Source organism: Castor canadensis, chromosome 3 (assembly GCF_047511655.1).
Source record: "Castor canadensis chromosome 3, mCasCan1.hap1v2, whole genome shotgun sequence".
NCBI classification, from domain to species: domain Eukaryota; kingdom Metazoa; phylum Chordata; class Mammalia; order Rodentia; family Castoridae; genus Castor; species Castor canadensis.
The window spans coordinates 182549033-182569225 of NC_133388.1; the positions used below are offsets into that span (position 1 = coordinate 182549033).

The window sequence follows — 20193 nt, forward strand, 5'->3', positions numbered from 1 at the left end:
TCTAGGTAACATTACTGAGATCAAACAGGAAAACAGTTTTACAATGGCATTTCAAACTGATATTCTTTCAGAAATCTGAGATTTTCTTAATGTCAATTTTCTAGAACCTAGCATGATACCTTCTTTTCAAAGATATCTGTATTGTTTATAACCTCACTTCTCTCAGATGCTCCCTGATGACCACCACTTTATATCCTCCTTATCCTGCCACATTATCACCATAGAACTTACCACCTTCAGACAAAAAATATTTAAGTGTATGTTTGCTTTTCTGTGTTCTATTCTATAGACAATGGTCCCAGCAGAGTAAGTTTCATAACTATAGGGATATTATTTCCTTGGACAGTTCCTAGCACAAAGTATGTACTCAAAATCACAGAACTTACTAAATGGATCTTGAGAATGTAAGTACAATTCCCCTAGGTAACAGATGAGAAAATGACTCTTTGAATCTGGAGGTAAAAAGGGATCTAAACTGAGAACAGAAATTACGAAGTCCACATAGCTGATGTCCCGACTGCACAGGGGCTAAGGACACAGGTTTACATAAGGACAAAGCAGATTCCAGTCCACTTATTAGTAGTAAGCTGTAGCTGTTCCATGCTTCAACTTACCCAGTAAAATAGGAATAATAATAGTATCAACAATGCTGTCATTAAGGTGACTAAATGTGGTAATAATGTGCAGGAAATACTACAATATATAGTGACCAATAAGTTTAATAAAAGGGAGATAAGGGCGGGCACAGTGCCTCAAGTGGTAGAGTACATGCGTAGCAAGTGTGAGGCCCCAGGTCCAAACCCCAGTATCACCACCAAAAAAAAAGTAATGAAAAGGAGATAACACTGTTACTATTACATATGTACGTCATCATTCTCATCTCACTCAGGCTCCAGATCCTATTTTCTAATATTTCCCAAATAATTTATGGTGAGACTGGCTATCTACTTTCTAAGTCTCTAAACTGAGAAAGAAGCGGGTTAGATAAAATAATTGCCAGGACAAGCACAGAAGAAAAGGAAAAACTAAAAAGCTAGATTCAATAATAACGACCATGAGGAAGATGCCTAGCCACTAAGAAAAAAGTAAAATTATATCAAACACACTGTTGTAAGAAGAAAATATAATTCTAAAATTACACAAATTTACTGTAAAATGGCTTATACAAACTTTTGGTGTAAAAGACAAACTTCTATTGTCTTCAAAATCTACCTTCTAGAGAATAGGAATAAAATAAATGAGGCATTATTACATGATTGGCTTGGATAGCTCTGCTGTAAATACCCAGCACTGTGATCTATCCGGTCTCCACAAATGTTTTTTGGGATCACTCCTCTCATATTCTGTAAGGTTCCACGTCAGGTGTGGATTTCAGGGAGGTGGGAGACAGTTCCATTACTACCACCTTGTAACAAATCTGCATTTATTAATCCTATTTCCTTTAGTGACAGAATAACCCAGGTCCTCTGAGATTAGTAAGAAAGTTGAATTTTAAAATCAAAACCACATTCCAAATTTCTTAAAAGATATTTTTTTCAATTCCTTTGTAAAAACATTGGTCACCATTTAACATACAGTGGCAACAAAAGGCATCCAGTTTACATGCATCAACAAGTCAGCAAATCGTAACACGCAGACAATGCAAATTTCAAAGGATGCATTTAACCACAGTAATAGAGAAACAGCAGATATGATGAACATGGAGATCCAGTTTCAATCTGAAATATGATTCTACGTGGCAAGGAACACAAAACAATGACCACATGGAGTCACTATCTTAAAGGGAACCAGTTTCCAAAAGTCACTGTGTGCAAAGCACCATACTGGAACAGAAAAAGATGTTGCAGTTAAGGACAAAAATTAAATATCTAAATGATTCAAATGTTATTGTGGCTATAAATTATCTTTGAATGTGAAGGTTGTATATTTCATGTCTGGGCAACCCAAATAATCAGGCAGATTTTTTCAATTAAACTGGCAGATTCTGTTAATAATTTAAATTCTACTATTAATAGGACTGGATTCTCTTTTTACTTTTTGAGGTACCAAGGGATTGAACCCAGGGTCTCACACATGCTAGGCAAGTGCTCATAAACCACGCTCATACTCCTTTTGTATGTATTTTGTTTTTGAGATAGTGTCTTGCTAATGTTGCCGAGGCTGGCCTTGAACTTGTGATTCTCCTGCCTCTGCCTCCCAAGTAGCTTGCATTACAAGTGTGAGCTGTGTATAGCTTGGACTAGATTATTTTCAAGAGCAAAAGAGAGGAAATCAGTAATCAAAAGTTCTTTCTAAAATTACAGACCAAGTTTCTGGATCTGGGATTTAATTAATAGAAGAAAAGTTAAGCACCACAATAAAATACTTTTTTCAAAAAACAGAACTTGCATGAATATGCAAATTAGGAACAAAACCACTTATATACATACTTACACATACAAAAATTTAAGTAAGTGCTGTAATCCTATTAATCTGAAATTTTCTTTTTTGTGTCTATATGTAATATTATGTTGAAGACACAAACAGAATTAAGATCTCAAGTTGTGTAATCCTAATTTGATCAATGAGAATGCCGTATTATTTGTGCATATGTATACTGTACAGTTTCTTCTTGACTTCAAAACCTGTGACTAATGGATAGCACTAGGCCACTCTGAAGTGCTCTGAAGTGCTCAGGAGACGCCTCATGGGAAAAAAAGGTCTCCTCTTGAGAAGGTGCAGGGATTCCAGCCACACTGCTGGTGGGAGTGTAAATTAGTCCAGTCACTATGGAAATCAGTATGGCTGTTCCTCCAAAAACTAAAAGTAGACATGCTGTATGATCCTGCCATACTGTTCTGGGCACATACCTGAAGGAACCGAAGCTAGTGTACCAGAGACCTCTGCACACCCGTGTTTATTACAGCACTGCCCGCAGTGGCCATGTCATGGACTCGGCTGACAAGCCTGGGGCCCTCCTACAAGACTGTCTTCTTTGCTTCTGTTCAGCAACATAAATAATTTCAATAACCAGAAGAATAAATTTTAATTTCAGTTTCTCTCTCTCATGATGCATTTACCCCATTACAGGTGCAAGTAATTTTGTAGCATGTATAACAGACCACATGCTGAAAACCTTAAAAGGTTCAAAAGTTGACATTTATGATTCATACATGATTACACTCAGGTTAGATACACAAGAATGGAAACAATCAACTTTAACTAAGCATATGCTTTAAACACCACAAAAGAAGAAAACAGAAGTAAAAAGACCAAAAATGGGAAAAAGGATTTCTCCTCACCTGACTTTTGACTATGCAGCCAAAAAGCAAGATAGAAAATATTTTTTATTTCAAAAGAAATTATACAGTAATAAAATTCACTAAACAAGGTGTAATGGGATTAGGATCATGAGCATCCTATTCCATTCAGGTAACACTTTGGAGGGGGTAGAAATCCTTCCCAAACAACATAATTTATATCTCACTAACCTTCCATATATCATTTCAGCTTATTCCACTTATACCAGACCCTTTTGATAGTCTCTATTTTCTACTTCTCTAAAAAAAATTTTTAATCTGTTTTTTTTTTTCTTTTTGGCAGTTCAGGGGCTTGAACTTGGGGCCTCATGATTGCTAATCAAGTGCTCTACACTTGAGCCATTCCCCAGTCCTTTTTACTTTAGGTCATTTTTCAGATAGGGTCTCATGCTTTTTTCCTAGGCTGGCCTTGGGCCATGATCCTCCTACCTGTGCCTCCGACAAAGTTGGTATTATAAATGTGTTCCACCATGCCCAGCTATTGCTTGAGATGGGGTCTTGCTTTTTTTTTTTTTTTTTGGCCTGGGCCAGCCTCAAACCTATCCTCACAATCTCCAAATCTACATCTCCTAAGCACCTAGGATTACAGGTGTGAACCACCGTACCTAACCTTTTTAGCCTAATATACAACTTTCACATCAAATTCCTTAGTTTACACTAATTCCACAATCCCTATTTTTTAAAGACTGTAAAAAATCATTTTCTTCCCTTCAGGAGTCAAAACCAATAATGTAATTATTCAAAAATGGGAAATTAAAGGCAAAAAAATCAACTAGAAATAAGTACACTTGTTAGCATATATGGTTTTATGTAAGGGGAAGACCACATAATTGCTCTTTCTGATTAATCTCTGGTTCTTAAGACAGCATGGTCAGCAAATTAAAATGAGTAACATACACATAAAATATTTCAAATATGTACCAATTTTGAAGAGCTGTAAGCGTTAAGAAAATAACTGAAATTACATGATTTTAAATGTTTACTGTGAAACAGTACAAAATTGATGTTGCCAAAAAGGGAGTAAAAAAATCTTTAACTGATATTGAACATCTTAAATAAGTTGGAAAACCCCACGGTTGGATTGTAAGCATCAGAGAACAATGACGACGACGACAACACAAATGTTCTCATGCATGTGCACATGGTTAAGTTACATAAGCAAACCCCAAGTCAGTACAGTACATCAGTAAGCGAAACTTAAATAATACTCTGATACATAAAGAAAGAGAAGGAAAGATAAAATGTCGACTGCCATTGACAAAAAAGCATCTCAACAGTTTACACAAAATGATACCAGTTTTTTAAAAAGATGTCATCAGAAGACCAAGCCACAATAAGTTAGTGTTTCCCAGAATATGTGCTCCATTATTTGATCCCACATCTATACGCTGTTACTGTCTTAATTCCTAATGTTGAGACAGCATATTTAATAACTGAGGTACATTAGTTTACATCTTTTTATAGGTTTTCTAAGAGAATTAATTTTTCTTTTCCAGTTTTTCATCTTCTTCACCTCCTCCAAAGAAAAGCAAAGGAAACATTCCTAGAATGCAGCCGATCGTCACCCCAACAGCTTTGCCCTGAGGAAAGAGAAGAGAAAGTTTTTTAAAAGTTACTCTGTGAAAGAGGAACCTTTGCTTAAGTACCTATGACGACAGACATCATCACATGCTATGAAACTCAACTGTGGCTGCACTTCTGTTGAGCACAGCAACATAATACAAAAAATAGGCTATGGAAAATATTTTAGAGCAGGTCGATTTCAAGTTCAAACTAACCAGGGAAATATTTTAATTGTCATAAAAATAACATCAAAGAACAATTTGAACACATTTATTGTCAGAAAATAGGAAGGCAGGAGAAAAAAACCTCACCAACTACTCTCAATATATTTGGATTTGCAACCCCTTACGTATTCCCTTTCAATGTTTATTCCCATGTATACTTAATTATATGTAGACATAATAAATACAATTATATAACACAGCTTTGTTTTCTGCCTCACTATACCTCCTACTGCAATACATGATAACAAATTATTTTCCAAACTGCTGCATAAATTTACTATAAGGACTTGTATATCTCACTGATATGTTGGGTCTACTTAAAGCTCCCCTTACCATAGGAAAAAACACAGTACTTTTTCACAATTGTGAATGACACAACAATGAACATTCTTACACAAAGTTCTCCCCAGTGATTTATTTGAAATCAAATGTTAATTTGTGCATCTTCAAGAATATTAAATTTTTTGCATCTCTACCTTTGACAATGCCAAATACACATATACCAATTTCAATACATATACATGTATATACATACAACCAATTTTTCTGCAACCTCCCCTATATTACGAAAATGTTTAAATTTTTCTCTAAATGATGTTTTAAAATTTGCATTTATAATGACTACCAAGTTTAAAGACTTTTCAATTAAGTTGAATTTCTTCATACAAACATTTATTGAGAATCGACTAACGTGCCAAACTTTGTGCTGGGTGTGCAAGGGCAGTTGGTCTCTCTCCAACATGGCTTCCATTCAGGTAGACAGAGAAAGACAAAATAATCCTACCAGACACTATGATAGCTATATAGCTCGTGTGTTGAATAAAATGTGTTCTTCTATGTATTTCCATTTAGCTATCAGATAAATTTCAAAGTAGACATTAATGATTTGACAATAGCTTGCACAACACTCTTCTGACTCTATCATTTTGGGGGTTTTGTTGGTGGTGGTGGTGGCAGTGGTAGTAGGATGTCAATGCTTAATATCAATAATTAAATCTGTCATTCTCATTATGTCAAAATTTTCAAAGGTATTATTCCCCCAGAGTTTTAAAAGGACATAGTGGTAAAGTTAATCTAGATTCTTATTTTGTCCTCATGTTTGTATTCATTTATATATTAATAAAGAGAACCCTGACCTCCCCATATACATGAAGTGATTGACCATGCTAACTGGCTCCATTTCCACTTCCCACCATCCTGTCAGATGCTTTTTCCATCATCCACAGTGGCCAAGGCATTCCTCATTCCTGCTCACTTTAGCAATGCCACTTAGTGAGTGCTGACCTAATTACCTGATGAGATAAAGTCAACAGGACAGGAAGTAAGGAAAGAAGTGATTATCCCCTTCTGATTCACTGATCCAGGGCCTGAAACATGCTTTTCTGTTGTAAAAATCAGTTATTTATATGTTATTGGGTCTTACAATACACCAGGCTCTACACTGGGGCCAATCTGAGAAATTGAGTCATCTGTAAAACTGTTCTGTCAGAAAATATTTTCTGAGTTTCAAATAACCAAATTATAAATGAAGTTTTAAAATGTAATTTGTAACTTGCATATGAATTTGTGTACATTCTATCTTAATGAGGAAACTTCAGAGTTAGTTTCTGCTATGAATGGATAGATGGCTGATCACTACCTTCAAATACTTCAGGCTGTATGGAATCAAAATGCTGTTACATGGAAGAGTTAATCCTAAGGGAAAAACAAGCAGAGTCTACAACTAAGGAATGGAATTGCTGCTTCCATATGTTGGTGGGGACTTTTATTTTATCAGAGCATAGGATAAATTAAAAAAACTAGTTGAGCAACTGAGGTACTTTTGTCATAGAATAAGGGAAATGAGTCTGCTTATGATATAGAGAGAACAATTATCAATCACGTGAGGAGAGCCCAGGAAAATCAACTTCTGATCCCAACTCTAAAGCTAAAATTTTAACCCAAACTGGTACAAAGTTAGAACATCCTTTTTCTCAACAACTCTGGCTGGAATCTGCTACCTAGTCTCACTTCAATTTTCTTAAATTGCAGGATAGGGACACACCAAATAATGAGTCCAAAATTAAATCCTACTTTCTTAAAAGACTTGCTATCCTTTATAAAATAAAAATCTTAATAAGCAAATAGGTCCTCATTTCATTTCTATACACTCTTCCTACATTTCAGTTGAAAGGTAAACACATTCCTACTATAGTACTGATTCTTTTACTACTCATATTTTTAAAGTAGAAATTATGGAAATTTCAGATGTCCTCCTTTAAGAAAAATAACTATTAACTACTACCATTAGCAACCTAAAAATCTACAAAAGTCTTAAAGTTGATAAATAAACCAGGCATGGTAGTACAGGCCTATAATACCAGCTATTCCAAAGGAAGCAAGAAGATAGTGAGTTCAAGATCAGTCCAGGCAAAGTTAACACCCTATCTCAAAAACAAAAGGGCTGAAGGCATGGCTAAGAAGTTGAGTGCTGTGTAAACCTAACAAAAGATGTGAAAGACCTCTACAAGGAAAACTATACACTTCTGAAGAAAGAGACTGAGGAAGACTATCGAAAGTGGAGAGATCATGCTCATGGATTGGTAGAATCAACATAGTAAAAATGTTGATACTCCCAAAAGTAATCTACATGTTTAGTGCAATTCCCATCAACATTCCAATGACATTCATTAAAGAGATTGAAAAATCTACTGTTAAATTTATATGGAAACACAAGAGGCCACGAATAGCCAAGGCAATACTCAGTCAAAAGAACAATGCAGGAGGTATCACAATACCTGACTTCAAACTATATTACAAAACAATAACAATAAAAACAGCATGGTACTGGCACAAAAACAGACATGAAAACCAGTAGAACAGAATAGAGGATCCAGATATGAAGCCACACAACTATAACCAACTTGTCTTTGACAAAGGAGCTAAAAATATACGATGGAGAAATAGCAGCCTCTTCAACAAAAACTGCTGGGAAAACTGGTTAGCAGTCTGCAAAAAACTGAAACTAGATCCATGTATATCACCCTATACCAAGATTAACTCAAAATGGATCAAGGATCTTAATATCAGACCCCAAACTCTTAAGTTGATACAGGAAAGAGTAGGAAATACTCTGGAGTTAGTAGGTATAGGTAAGAACTTTCTCAACGAAACCCCAGCAGCACAGCAACTAAGAGATAGCATAGATAAATGGGACCTCATAAAACTAAAAAGCTTCTGTTCATCAAAAGAAATGGTCTCTAAACTGAAGAGAACACCCACAGAGTGGGAGAAAATATTTGCCAACTATACATCAGACAAAGGACTGATAACCAGAATATACAGGGAACTTAAAAAACTAAATTCTCCCAAAACTAATGAACCAATAAAGAAATGGGCACGTGAACTAAATAGAACTTTCTCAAAAGAAGAAATTCAAATGGCCAGAAAACACATGAAAAAATGCTCACCATCTCTAGCAATAAAGGAAATGCAAATTAAAACCACGCTAAGATTCCACCTCACCCGTTAGAATAGCCATCATCAGCAACACCACCAACAACAGGTGTTGGCGAGGATGCGGGGAAAAAGGAACCCTCTTACACTGTTGGTGGGAATGTAGACTAGTACAACCACTCTGGAAAAAAATTTGGAGGCTACTTAAAAAGCTGGACATCGATCTACCATTTGATCCAGCAATACCACTCTTGGGGATATACCCCAAAGACTGTTACTCCAGAGGCACCTGCACATCCATGTTTATTGCGGCACTATTCACAATAGCCAAGTTATGGAAACAGCCAAGATGCCCCACCACTGATGAATGGATTAAGAAAATGTGGTATCTATACACAATGGAATTTTATGCAGCCATGAAGAAGAACGAAATGTTATCATTCGCTGGTAAATGGATGGAATTGGAGAACATCATTCTGAGTGAGGTTAGCCTGGCTCAAAAAACCAAAAATCGTATGTTCTCCCTCATATGTGGACATTAGATCAAGGGCAAACACAACAAGGGGATTGGACTATGAGCACATGATAAAAGCGAGAGCACACAAGGGAGGGGTGAGGATAGGTAAGACACCTAAAAAACTAGCTAGCATTTGTTGCCCTTAACGCAGAGAAACTAAAGAAGATACCTTAAAAGCAACTGAGGCCAATAGGAAAAGGGGAACAGGTACTCGAGAAAAGGTTAGTTCAAGAAGAATTAACCTAGAAGGTAACACCCACGCACAGGAAATCAATGTGAGTCAATGCCCTGTATAGCTATCCTTATCTCAACCAGCAAAAACCCTTGTTCCTTCCTATTATTGCTTGTGCTCTCTCTACAACAAAATTAGAAATAAGGGCAAAATAGTTTCTGCTGGGTATGGGGGGGGGGTGAGGAAGGGGGCGGAGCGGGTGGTAAGGGAGGGGGTGGTGGCATGGGGGAGAAATGAACCAAGCCTTGTATGCACATATGAATAATAAAAGAAAAAGGAAAAAAAAAAAGAGAAGTTGAGTGCTTGCCTAGCATACATGAGGCCCTGGGTTCAAACCCCAGGACAAAGAAAGTAAAGTTTATAAATAATTTTTAAAACAAAGAACTTCAACATTGTTTAACATAAATCATTAAAATAAAGTACAAAGTATTACAGTAAAGGGCAATAGGTATGGCTCAAGTGGTAGACAGTTGGCCTAGCAAGAATATACCCTGAATTCAACCCCTACTCTGGCCAGAAGTACTTATCTTTAGTTTAGACATTTAAGGCGATAAAAGAGAAATTTAATTCGATATTACTTAAATATATATTTTATATTCTCTATAGAATTTTTCATGCATGAATTCTATTTACTCCAACAAATTAATTTTAACACCTTCACTAAAACAAATTCAGTCTATATCTTATCTTCTTCCTTGCCCTCCATTAACATTTCGACCCACTGGCATTTGATTTTTCTCTCATCACTCCATGGGAATTGCTCAGAGATGCCCAGCAATGAACAACTAGAGTGCTTCCTTGACATCAGCGGGGGATTAGTTCCAGGACCCCCCAAGGATACCAAAATCTGTGAGCGCACCACTCCATCCGTAAAATGATGTAATAATTACATATGACCTACACATACCCTTCTGGATAGTTGAAATCATCTTTAAGTCACCTACACTTCCTAATACAATGTAAGTGCTATGCAAACTGTTGTTATACTGTACTGTCAAGGGAATGAGACAAGAAAAATCTGCACATGTTCAGTACGGATGCAAAATTTGTCAATATTTTTGACCCACACATGATTGAATCCATGGATGCAGAACCTGCAGATACAATGGCCAACTGTATATACTGGGGTTTGAAGTCAGGGCCTCAAGCTTGCTCAGCAGGTGCTCTGCCACTTGAGCCACACCTTCAGCCCTGTTTGTGTGTTAGGTATTTTCAAAAGATAGAGTCTCCTAAACTATTTGCCTGGGTTGACTTTGTACTCTGATCCTCCTGATCTGGAGCCTCCCAAGTCACTTGATCTCTTTAAAGCAAGAGAAACCTATCATCATAGGTTGCTTCTGAAAAACTTTTTTCTTGGAAACATCCCTAAAACCTTGGCTCTTAGGATTGCTTATTCTGAACATTCCCTCTGAAACAACAGTATTCAAATTTCAGAGTGCAGCCTAAAGGCCTGGACAAACACAAATTGCTGGGTGTTACCTCCAGAATTTCTTGTTATAAATCTGTAGCAGACAGACTTTAAGGTAGTTTCCAGGATCCCTTTCTCTTGGTAATCACGTCTTTACATAATCTCCTCCCATAGAATATGGGCATGGGGCTGGGCATGTTGGTGCCCTGTAATCCCAGCTACTCAGGAGGCAGACATTGAGAGGATCAGTTTTAGACCAGAACAGTCAAAAAGTTAGCAAGGCCCATCTCAGTCAACAATCCAGGCAAAGTGGTGTGTGCCTATAATCCTAGTTATGTAGGAAGTGCAGATAGGAGGATTGCTGCCTGAGCCAGCCCCAGCCAGCCCTAGGCAAAAATGCAAGATCCTATCCAAAAGATAACTAAAGCAAAAATGTGCTGGCAGCATGTTTCAAGTAGTAGAGTATTTGCCTAGTAAGATGCAGCAAGTTGAGGCCCTGAGTTCAACAACCCCCCTCCCCCGCAAAAAAAAAAACAAAACAAAACACAGGCAGGATATTCTATTTGCTTTTAACAAAAAGAAAGGTGATGGGGTTTTACTCTTGTGGTTACATTCCATTGGGCTCCAAGACTCCTTTCCCTTGCTGGATTTGAAAAAGCAAGCTGCTATGCTGAGAGGCCAATGTAAAGGCCACGTGGCAAGGTGCTGCAGTGAACTCTAGGCAGTGAAGGAGGTCTCTAGGAGAGGAGGTGGCCTCTAGCCAACAGATCACCACAAGCTGGGATCTTTACAGGCACAAGGAAATTAATTTTGCTAAAGTCCTGTGTGAGCTTCAAAGTGGATCCATCAGTTCCACTCAGCTGAGTCTCCACACAAGAATCACATTCTGCTGCACACTGACTGCAGCCTTCTAAAGGAGCCACTCACTCTGTCTTGTTTCCTGACCCTCAGAAATCAGAGAATAAATACATGCTGTTATAAATTGCTAAATTTATCATAATTTTCTTACACAGCAATAGATAGGCCTAAAATGGACCTGAAAGTCTGAACAGCTAACAAGTTCCCATGTAAAGTTGTTCCCACTGGTCCACACTTAGAGAACCACTGCCTTATAAAATCTCACTATCTCCCATGGTTGTAACTCTTACCTGTCCTTTCAGGGAGGCTTATAGTGATGATCCTATTAACATTGCAGTCTGCCTGTCTTGTACTCCCAACCTTTTTTTATTCCCTTACACTGCTTTTTTAATTTGCATATTAATGAACTTCTAATATAGTAAATATTTTATTCATCAGATCTTTTCATTGTCTCTTTCCTTGATGGAACACAAGATCCACCAGAAAGAAAGCTCCTGTCTTGTTAACCAATGCATTTAAAACTCCTAGATCAGTACATGGCACATAGTAAGTAAGCAAAAAATATGTGTTGAATCAATAAATAATGATATCCATCATTTCTAATTCAGACTTCTCTAACTCTTGACTTTTTATCCAAATGTCTACTAGGCATTAACCACATGAATGTCCTGTGCTAGCATCTCTAATTCGACATGTCCAAAACAGAGCTCATTATTTATTTTCTCTTGCAAACTTGTTCTTCTTTCTTTTCTTGACTTATGGTAGCCTCATGACCCATCCAGTTACCTTCCTATTCACGTCTCTGCTGGCTCACCATCACCTACACACAAGGTTCAAGCTCCTTAGCAGAGCATACATAATGCCTTTCCCATCTGGTCCATGGTTCTCTCTCCAGTGCTTTTCCCACTATTTCTACTCACAACTACTGCAGAGTATATTGGTGAAATACTTCTTATATTTCTATGAATATTCCTTTTGAAATTATTCCCTTCTACTTGTGAGTCAATATCCTTTAAACTCTCTTCTTCCTCTAGTAAATGCCTTATCAATAATTCAAAAATCACTTTAGATCCAATATTACCAAATCTCTCCACCAAAAGAAATTTCTCCCCACAGTGTTAATTACCTTACTTGTGCTATTGCTGTATCTTGTGCATAATTCTATGAGTGCACGTGTCATACTAAGTGTCATACTACATGTCTGGTTCTCTATCTAAGCAAGTTCCTCAAGGATAGCTATAGTTTATTATTCATTTTCTGTCCTTTATCCTCTAGCACATAACAGATATTCATAATATTAACTGAATTGCATAAATATTTTTAAAAATTAAGTATATTTATAAGGAGCCAATGTTTTTGGAAAACATTATTGTTTTCCAAAAATTGCCAATGCCTGGATAATTTATCTAAGAACATCACTCAAATCAGTTTTAGTTTCAAAGTTTTCAAGGTCCTGAGCCATATCATGCTCTGACTACTCAAATTCATGGTCACAGCCATATAAAAGTCACTTACCAAATGTGTACTAACACGTGTTTGCCACATGTCAACTTGCTTCGGTGTAAGATCAGGAATTGAGAGGCCTAACCTGGAAGCCAAAGCTTCAACATAACCTGCAAGTCTTTAAAAAAAAAAAAAAAATACAAGAGTACAGGAAACAGGTTTTTAAAGAGACATGCAAGTATCATAAAATACTAATTACTACAAAGAGAAACAAGGTAATTTTACATCTATAGTTGGCAGTCTAGAATGGGCATAACACTTCTTTCAACTTTTTTTTATTGGGTATAAATATATCCAATTTAGAAATATTTTAATATTAAAAAACTTAATATACAGGTAAATTTCCCTAGAACAATTATTCTCCATCACTACCTCAAGGTAGATAAAAATTGTTTACAAATATTTATAATTTCTGCCCTTATCCCAAACTGAAAAGTAAGTTAATAACTATTATCAGAAAACAAAAGTTTTACTATTCATCAAATTGGTACCAATTGATGGTACTAAGAATGACAGCCTAGAATTTTCAGGCTAACTTTAAGCATATATCAATCTTATACTACCATCACTTATAGAATACAATCTTACTTTATGAGCTATGAGAAAGAACAAAGCTAGCTAATTAAATTCTGCATACTATCAATAATTAGATAGATCCTGATATCAGATTTAAGTTTTTTGAAACTGTATCTAAGAATCCATAAAAGGTGGTATTTGTTATTTGGTGATAGCAAAAATGGGACAAAGAAATAGGTCTCAAATATAAAGACTTCTAGCAATACCTTCATTAATCAAAATTAATTATTGTATATTAAAATCTAAAACTAAATGGCCTTAAAATCTACCAGATCATTTGGTTCTATTAAGTATATCAGAAAGCTATATAGTAGCTATAATATTATCATTATTAACCCTAAAGCTGGAAATTCAGAAATGGTGATATCATGCTACATTTATGTCACCAATTCCAGGAATATAAAATTTCAATCATGGCCTTACAGCACAGAAACTTCAACAGTAGCTTTGGGCCCAAACTCAAGCACAGAATCTTAATATAGAGGTTTAAAGCACTCATAAAATTGCCTTTGCCTTGATTGCAGGATTAGACATCTACTATACTAGCACAAATCCAAACCTCACATGTACCATACTTGAATTAATCAAGGAAGGAAGATAAAGTCAAAGACAGAGCAAGAAAAAGATGCTCATCAAATTAATTAATGTCAATTCTTCAGTTTTCCCCAAGCTCAGGAAGCAGACCAGGCCATCTGCCACTTGGAAGACAGAAAGAGAGAAAACTAGTCTTTTCTGAATAGCCATCCTTGGTTTGTTTCATCACTTCTGCCACATGAAATAGAGAGAAAATGGCCAACAAATTCATGGTCTGACATCTGAAGGTTTGGCTCAGTGGCATGTGCAAGGCAGTGGGTTCAATCCCCAACATCAGTGTGTGTGTGTGTGTGTGTGTGTGTGTGTGTGTGTGTGTGTTTGGGTTGTATTTCCTTTGAAAGTTCCACTCACTAGCAAACATGTTCAGTCAGAATCCTCTAATTTGGGCCATATTTCTCATTTTTGGGCTTTGTAGGAATGGGGTGGAGTGGAATACTGATGGGGGTTATTGCATCTTTAGTAAAGGAAAATTCCATTATGGTAGTTTTAGGATATGAGAATGCCAGGGCACAATCCCAGAAACACTAAGTCTTTATGACGGGGGTATAAAACAAGAATCTATTTGATGCACACCAAATATTTAGTACTACTGATTTGGGGATATTAAATTTAAAGATTTTGTTCTCAAATACAAAGATAAATATCTTTTTTATGCTTCTCAAGTAAAGGAAAATGGAGAAAAAAGAATACGTAAGTAAACAAATGCACAAGTGAATAAGTGAATGGACCTACCCAAGTCCAGCTAAATCTGACACAAGATTTCCCAAAGCAGCAGCTAAAAATTTGAAAAACGGACAAGCGAATTATTACACAAAAGTCAGAAAAATCAAGACCGTACATCACTATGAAATCCATACAGCCCTGATCTGGAACTACAACAACTACCTCCAAAGCAACTCATTGGCGAGCTCTGGATCTCAAGAGTTCAAAACAGAGCACAATTCTGAAAATGTAATACTACACCTCCATTAAGTTTTTTTCTGTTATACCAGCCAGTTTCCATTTTCATTTTAATACTAAAACATTTGCACAGTGTTTTGTAGTTGTATCTTTCATATAGTATCTTTTCATATGGTATTTTCAGGGTATTCAGACACTTGGAAGTTAAAGAATAAAGCCATACACAACTCTGAATTCAAGACAGTCAAGGAAAAGAAAGGTTTCTTTCACTAACTCATTGACCTCATGCTTTCTATACAATAAACATAGAACCATTTCCAAATTTTACCATCATGAAGAATAAGCTAGTAAAAAGGGGAGAAAAGGAGACAGAATTTCAATTTTGTGTTTTGTTTTTTTATTTTTCTATGCAACTAGAAAATAAATAACCGAATAAGAGACAAATTTAAAGATTGTGGGATAATATTGAATTAGCAGAAGAACTTGTCCTAAGACAATGTGATACAGAATTGTTACCCATTAACTAACATGAAGTACTGAAAATTTCTCAGAAAAAAACACTACATATACAAAACTAAGAATCAGAAGATTAGGATTAAGGAGATAAACTGACAGACATCTCAATGAGTAAATTACCCTCTTCTAAACCAAACTTATCAAAATGCTTTAAATATGTAGACAATGGAATAACATTTGCTACTATTAAATACCTGCCATTGTTGAAATTCCCAAAATAATTCCAATAGACAACTCGATATGGGTTCCCTGAAAAATGATTAGGAAAAAAATCTTAAAAATTAAAACTAAAGTGACTATAAAAGAATAGTGAAACATTAATAAAGACAGATAAAATAGTTAAATCAACATGTTAGTGCCCTAAAATTATAAATATAAAATATGCAGAAATATATATGAGATAATTCACTTTATTCAATGTGTAATTCATAAATAACAATTTATTCATTAAAATTGGGCCTTTATAAAAATTAAAATTAGCAACACATATGAAAATTAATTCATCATTAAGAATATAGAATTTGTTTTTCTATCACAGAGAAACATGTTGTAAAGATCTTTGAACAAAAAGAAGACCAACTCACATATCCTTAAATTGTGAGTAAGTTGTTACTCACTCTATTGAAAGATTTAAAAGACAGACTGGACCAGTTCCTGGAGAAACTGGTGTTTGTAAACAATTCAGTTCTGATTTTTGAGCAAGGCTATCAGAGAAATGATTAATTTTCACAAACTCTCTTGAATATTGACATTTGAAAATTTCTAAAAAATTTTTCAAATCTCAATGATGTTGAATGTTGAAAAAAATGAACATACTGTTTGTTATTTAGAAATATTACATTACCTATCATATATTTACAAAACTGAAAAAAGCTGAATCCTCAATTTTCTTACACTAGAACTTTTGTTTCCACCCCTTTAAAAGATAATTCTTGTTGAATATGGACCAAACAGCTTGATGCACTAAAGTTTTCCAGGCACTTAAAATTGCATGTTCTAAAGGCACCCAAAGAAACAGAGTTCTGAAAAAGGAAAAGAAAATAAAAAGAAAACAGACACAGAGAAAAAGAACAGGATGTCTATTTTTATATGTCAGTGCAGACATACTGGAGTACTATGATGGAAGAGAGGTAACTCCAGGCTACCATGAATAATAAATATATACAGCATCTTTAATCACAATGAGTCACTCAAGAAGAACCTTCTTACAATACATGCATTTAAATTTTATTTATGTGGGCTGAGGATGTAGCTCAGTGAGCAGAGTGCTTGCCTAGCATGTATGAGACCCTGGGTTTTACCTCCAGCACCGGAAAAAAAAAAAGTGCTTGATCATTTGGCTGAATTTAAGATGCATCGATAGTCCTTCTCAGGGCATGAAAACTTCAAAAAAATTCAAAGATGGTTTGAGGGCAATCAACTCTTCAATTCTTCACTTTGTCCCCACATTTACATCAAATTTTGCTGATAGGTAAGATAAAACCCATAAAGAAAACTAATAGCAGTTGAAAGTTAAACCTGGTTCATCACCTTAATACAATTAATCTAATCCAGAATTCTAAAAAACTCTAATTAAATTTTTTTAAAAGTAATACAAAAAATGCACTAAAATATGAATTATAAAAAACAACCTAATAATATTAAAACATAATAACTATGTAACTCAAGATTTACACTTAACATTAACAGCAGCCACAATAAAGGTCTAATGTATTACAATTAGTTATACAGGAATTCTTTCTCATGACTACAACGAGGACAGCAGCCACGAAGGTACACCTAACAGTCTGTGTCTGTGGCATGGTAGGACAGAAGAATCAAGTAGCTCCTTAATACCTTAAAACAGCTACATCTGTTCCACAGTGTGAAAGGTCATCAGTGCTCAAGAAACAATAAAAAGGTAAAACAAATGTTTAAGATAGCAATGATCACTTAATCTCCCTTCTCAAAGACTGTAATTATTTGTGTATTTTAATCTCAGCAGTCTATTACAGCACCTCACTGAAAATCCTCACTGTCTCTGAACTAGTTTGCAATTATCACAGGACAGTACTTTTTGCCAGACCTTATATTCTCATCAGGTATTGAAGTTAGCAGTTTAAAATATTTACCTCAGGGCTGGGGTGTGGCTCAAGAGGTAGAATGCCTACTTGGCAAGTACAAGGCCCTGAGTTCAAGCCCCAGTACCACCAAAAAAAAAAAAAAGTAAAAACTAGTAATAAGTCCCTAAAACTGGATTTCAATGTTAGCATAGTAACAAGTTATTACAAATTTGGAGTTAACTATCTCAGGCACGGAAAAAGAGGGTACTTTCAGCTATATAAATATTGAGTCTGAGTAGCACACAATAACAAACAATACTAAAATAATTTGACTCTTGAGTTGTTTCACTTTGTCTAGTTTGATTTAGGGCTTTGGTTTTTTTTTTTTTTGACCGTGTATTAAAACACAGATATCTAATACTTTAGCTATTTATTTCAAAATAAATTAAGTGAGGGTCTTCTTCAGGATCTAGGAAGCTACTAGTTTCCCTATTCTGATCCCTCTTCAAAATATTCCTACACCCCACTTCACTCAATTTGCATCATCTCCACAATGCCCTGTAGCAAAGACAGCGTTTCAGGAGTTGAGGTGAAAACTACAATGGTTAAAACTACAATGGTTAAGATGGTAGTAATGGGGGTAAATTTGATCAAAGAATATCATATGCATGTTGTAAATACCATAATGAAACCCCTTTGTACATTAATTTATGCTAATAAATTTTTTTAAAAGATGGTAGTAATTGAGCACAGGCTATCAATAAAGAGAATCTAAAATGCTGGGCAAAATCATGGGAAACTGAAATAAGTATGTGCCACAGAGATGCTTAGACAATCTATTCATGAACACATGAAATCGTCATCTCAGCTTATAAATACATCATAGTGAAATTTTCATTACAATTATATTTGGTTTATATTAACCAAATTGTAATTTTCATTACAATTATATTTGGTTTATATTAACTATTTAAATAATCTAGATTTTAGTAGTCTGAAAAGGGCAATGTAGTTCTAAAAAAGTTTCTCATGTCACAGATGCACAAAGAGACCAATTTTATTCTTCCATGCATGTTAGGAAAAAGTCACACTCCTCAAACACTAGCATGCTGGTGTACAGTCTGGGGCACTCAGTTCATGTGGGCCACCTCTTAGAAATCTGATCTTGCCAGACCACTCACTACTGAATCCTCGTGGTTTTATCACCTCGAGTAGTGCACGTGCAGAGCATCCTCTGTGACAGCTTATGAGCAGGAAACACTCCTGCTACGACCCTGTGAGCCCCTCCACCACGTGAACAGCTGCACTTTCTGAGTAGCTGATCCCAATCGACCTGGACATATAGGTAGACTACATAGCAAACAAAATCATTCTCTAGTCAAACAACTTTAGATATTCTTTAAGCAGTTTTTATCATCTATAAAATTCTTTTTAAGTCTCTACTTTAAAACTGAATCTTCTATTTATGTCCACTTTGTGGTGCAGGTGAACACAAAACCAAAAAGAAGCCCTTGCAGTTTTCATGTACTTTCCACACATTCAACAACCTCAACTTTCCATTTTAGCAGTATCCTACAATATAGTGTGATTATCATATAAATAATAACTAATAGAATTTTTTTTGGTGGTACAAAGGTTTGAACTCTAAGCTTCGCAGTTGCTAGGCAGGCAGTCTACTACATAAGCCACACCCCAGTTCAAACTTTTCTAAAGTTAGAGTCAATGAAGCTGACTGTCAAGGGGGTCTAAGTCAGAGAAGCACTTAGATTTTCTTAAACTAGTTTAAGTAAAAACTTCACCTGAAAACTTCTAAACCTTAAATGGGAAATAAGTAGTTGGTAGTTTTCTTCCTTCTTCCCAGGATGTAGGTAATAGACCTTCAATCTACTTACTGCTAATATCTGAGAAGGATGGCTATTCATAAAGTATTCTAAAACCATGTACTGAAAGTTGGTAATTGCCTTCTTACTAAACTATGATCAACTGATTATATTTGGAAAAAATAAGAGAAAAGTAGATAGAGAACTCAACAATTTTAGAAGATTTATGTTTTAAGCATTGATTTATTTGTTAGAAAAATGGACCAATTTTTCCAACACAGGTATTATTAATAATAAGAAAGGTAAATGAGCCATTATTGAGATTAAGCAGCACTTTTGACTTAAGGAGCACCTTATGTCAAAATAACTATACCAAAGGGGAACTTTTATTTTAATACTACAATGTAACAAAGCAGAAAAGCGACATAGTCAATGTTCTGAATTGAAAATTAAGATACTTCTGAGTTAAGTGGTCAGACAACAGGCCAGACTGTGTATCAAAACACCCATTAAAACATTTTCGAATGAAACAATTCAATAAGGAACTAATTAAATAACCTACATATATGATGACAACTACAAACACAATTAAAGAACATCGGAAAATTTTACATACTTTTTTCTTTAATAAAAATGTTGAAACTAGACCAGAATAATATAAAACATAAATGTTTGTCTAAATACTTTGCCAAAAGTCTTAATAAAT

General features: G+C 35.4%; 1 protein-coding gene across 1 annotated transcript in view; it reads right to left on the reverse strand.

Annotated features, from left to right (window-relative positions):
• Positions 1-3006: 3006 nt before the first annotated feature.
• Tmem65 (transmembrane protein 65) overlaps positions 3007-20193 on the reverse strand; it is a 51584-nt gene continuing 34397 nt past the window's right edge. Inside the window, exons 4-7 of the mRNA XM_074069174.1 lie at positions 15820-15874; positions 14942-14984; positions 13052-13157; positions 3007-4879 (exon numbers count right to left, since the gene is read on the reverse strand). Coding sequence (XP_073925275.1) covers positions 4778-4879; positions 13052-13157; positions 14942-14984; positions 15820-15874 — 306 coding nt within the window. The 3' untranslated portion in view covers positions 3007-4777. The remainder of the gene's footprint in view (positions 4880-13051; positions 13158-14941; positions 14985-15819; positions 15875-20193) is intronic.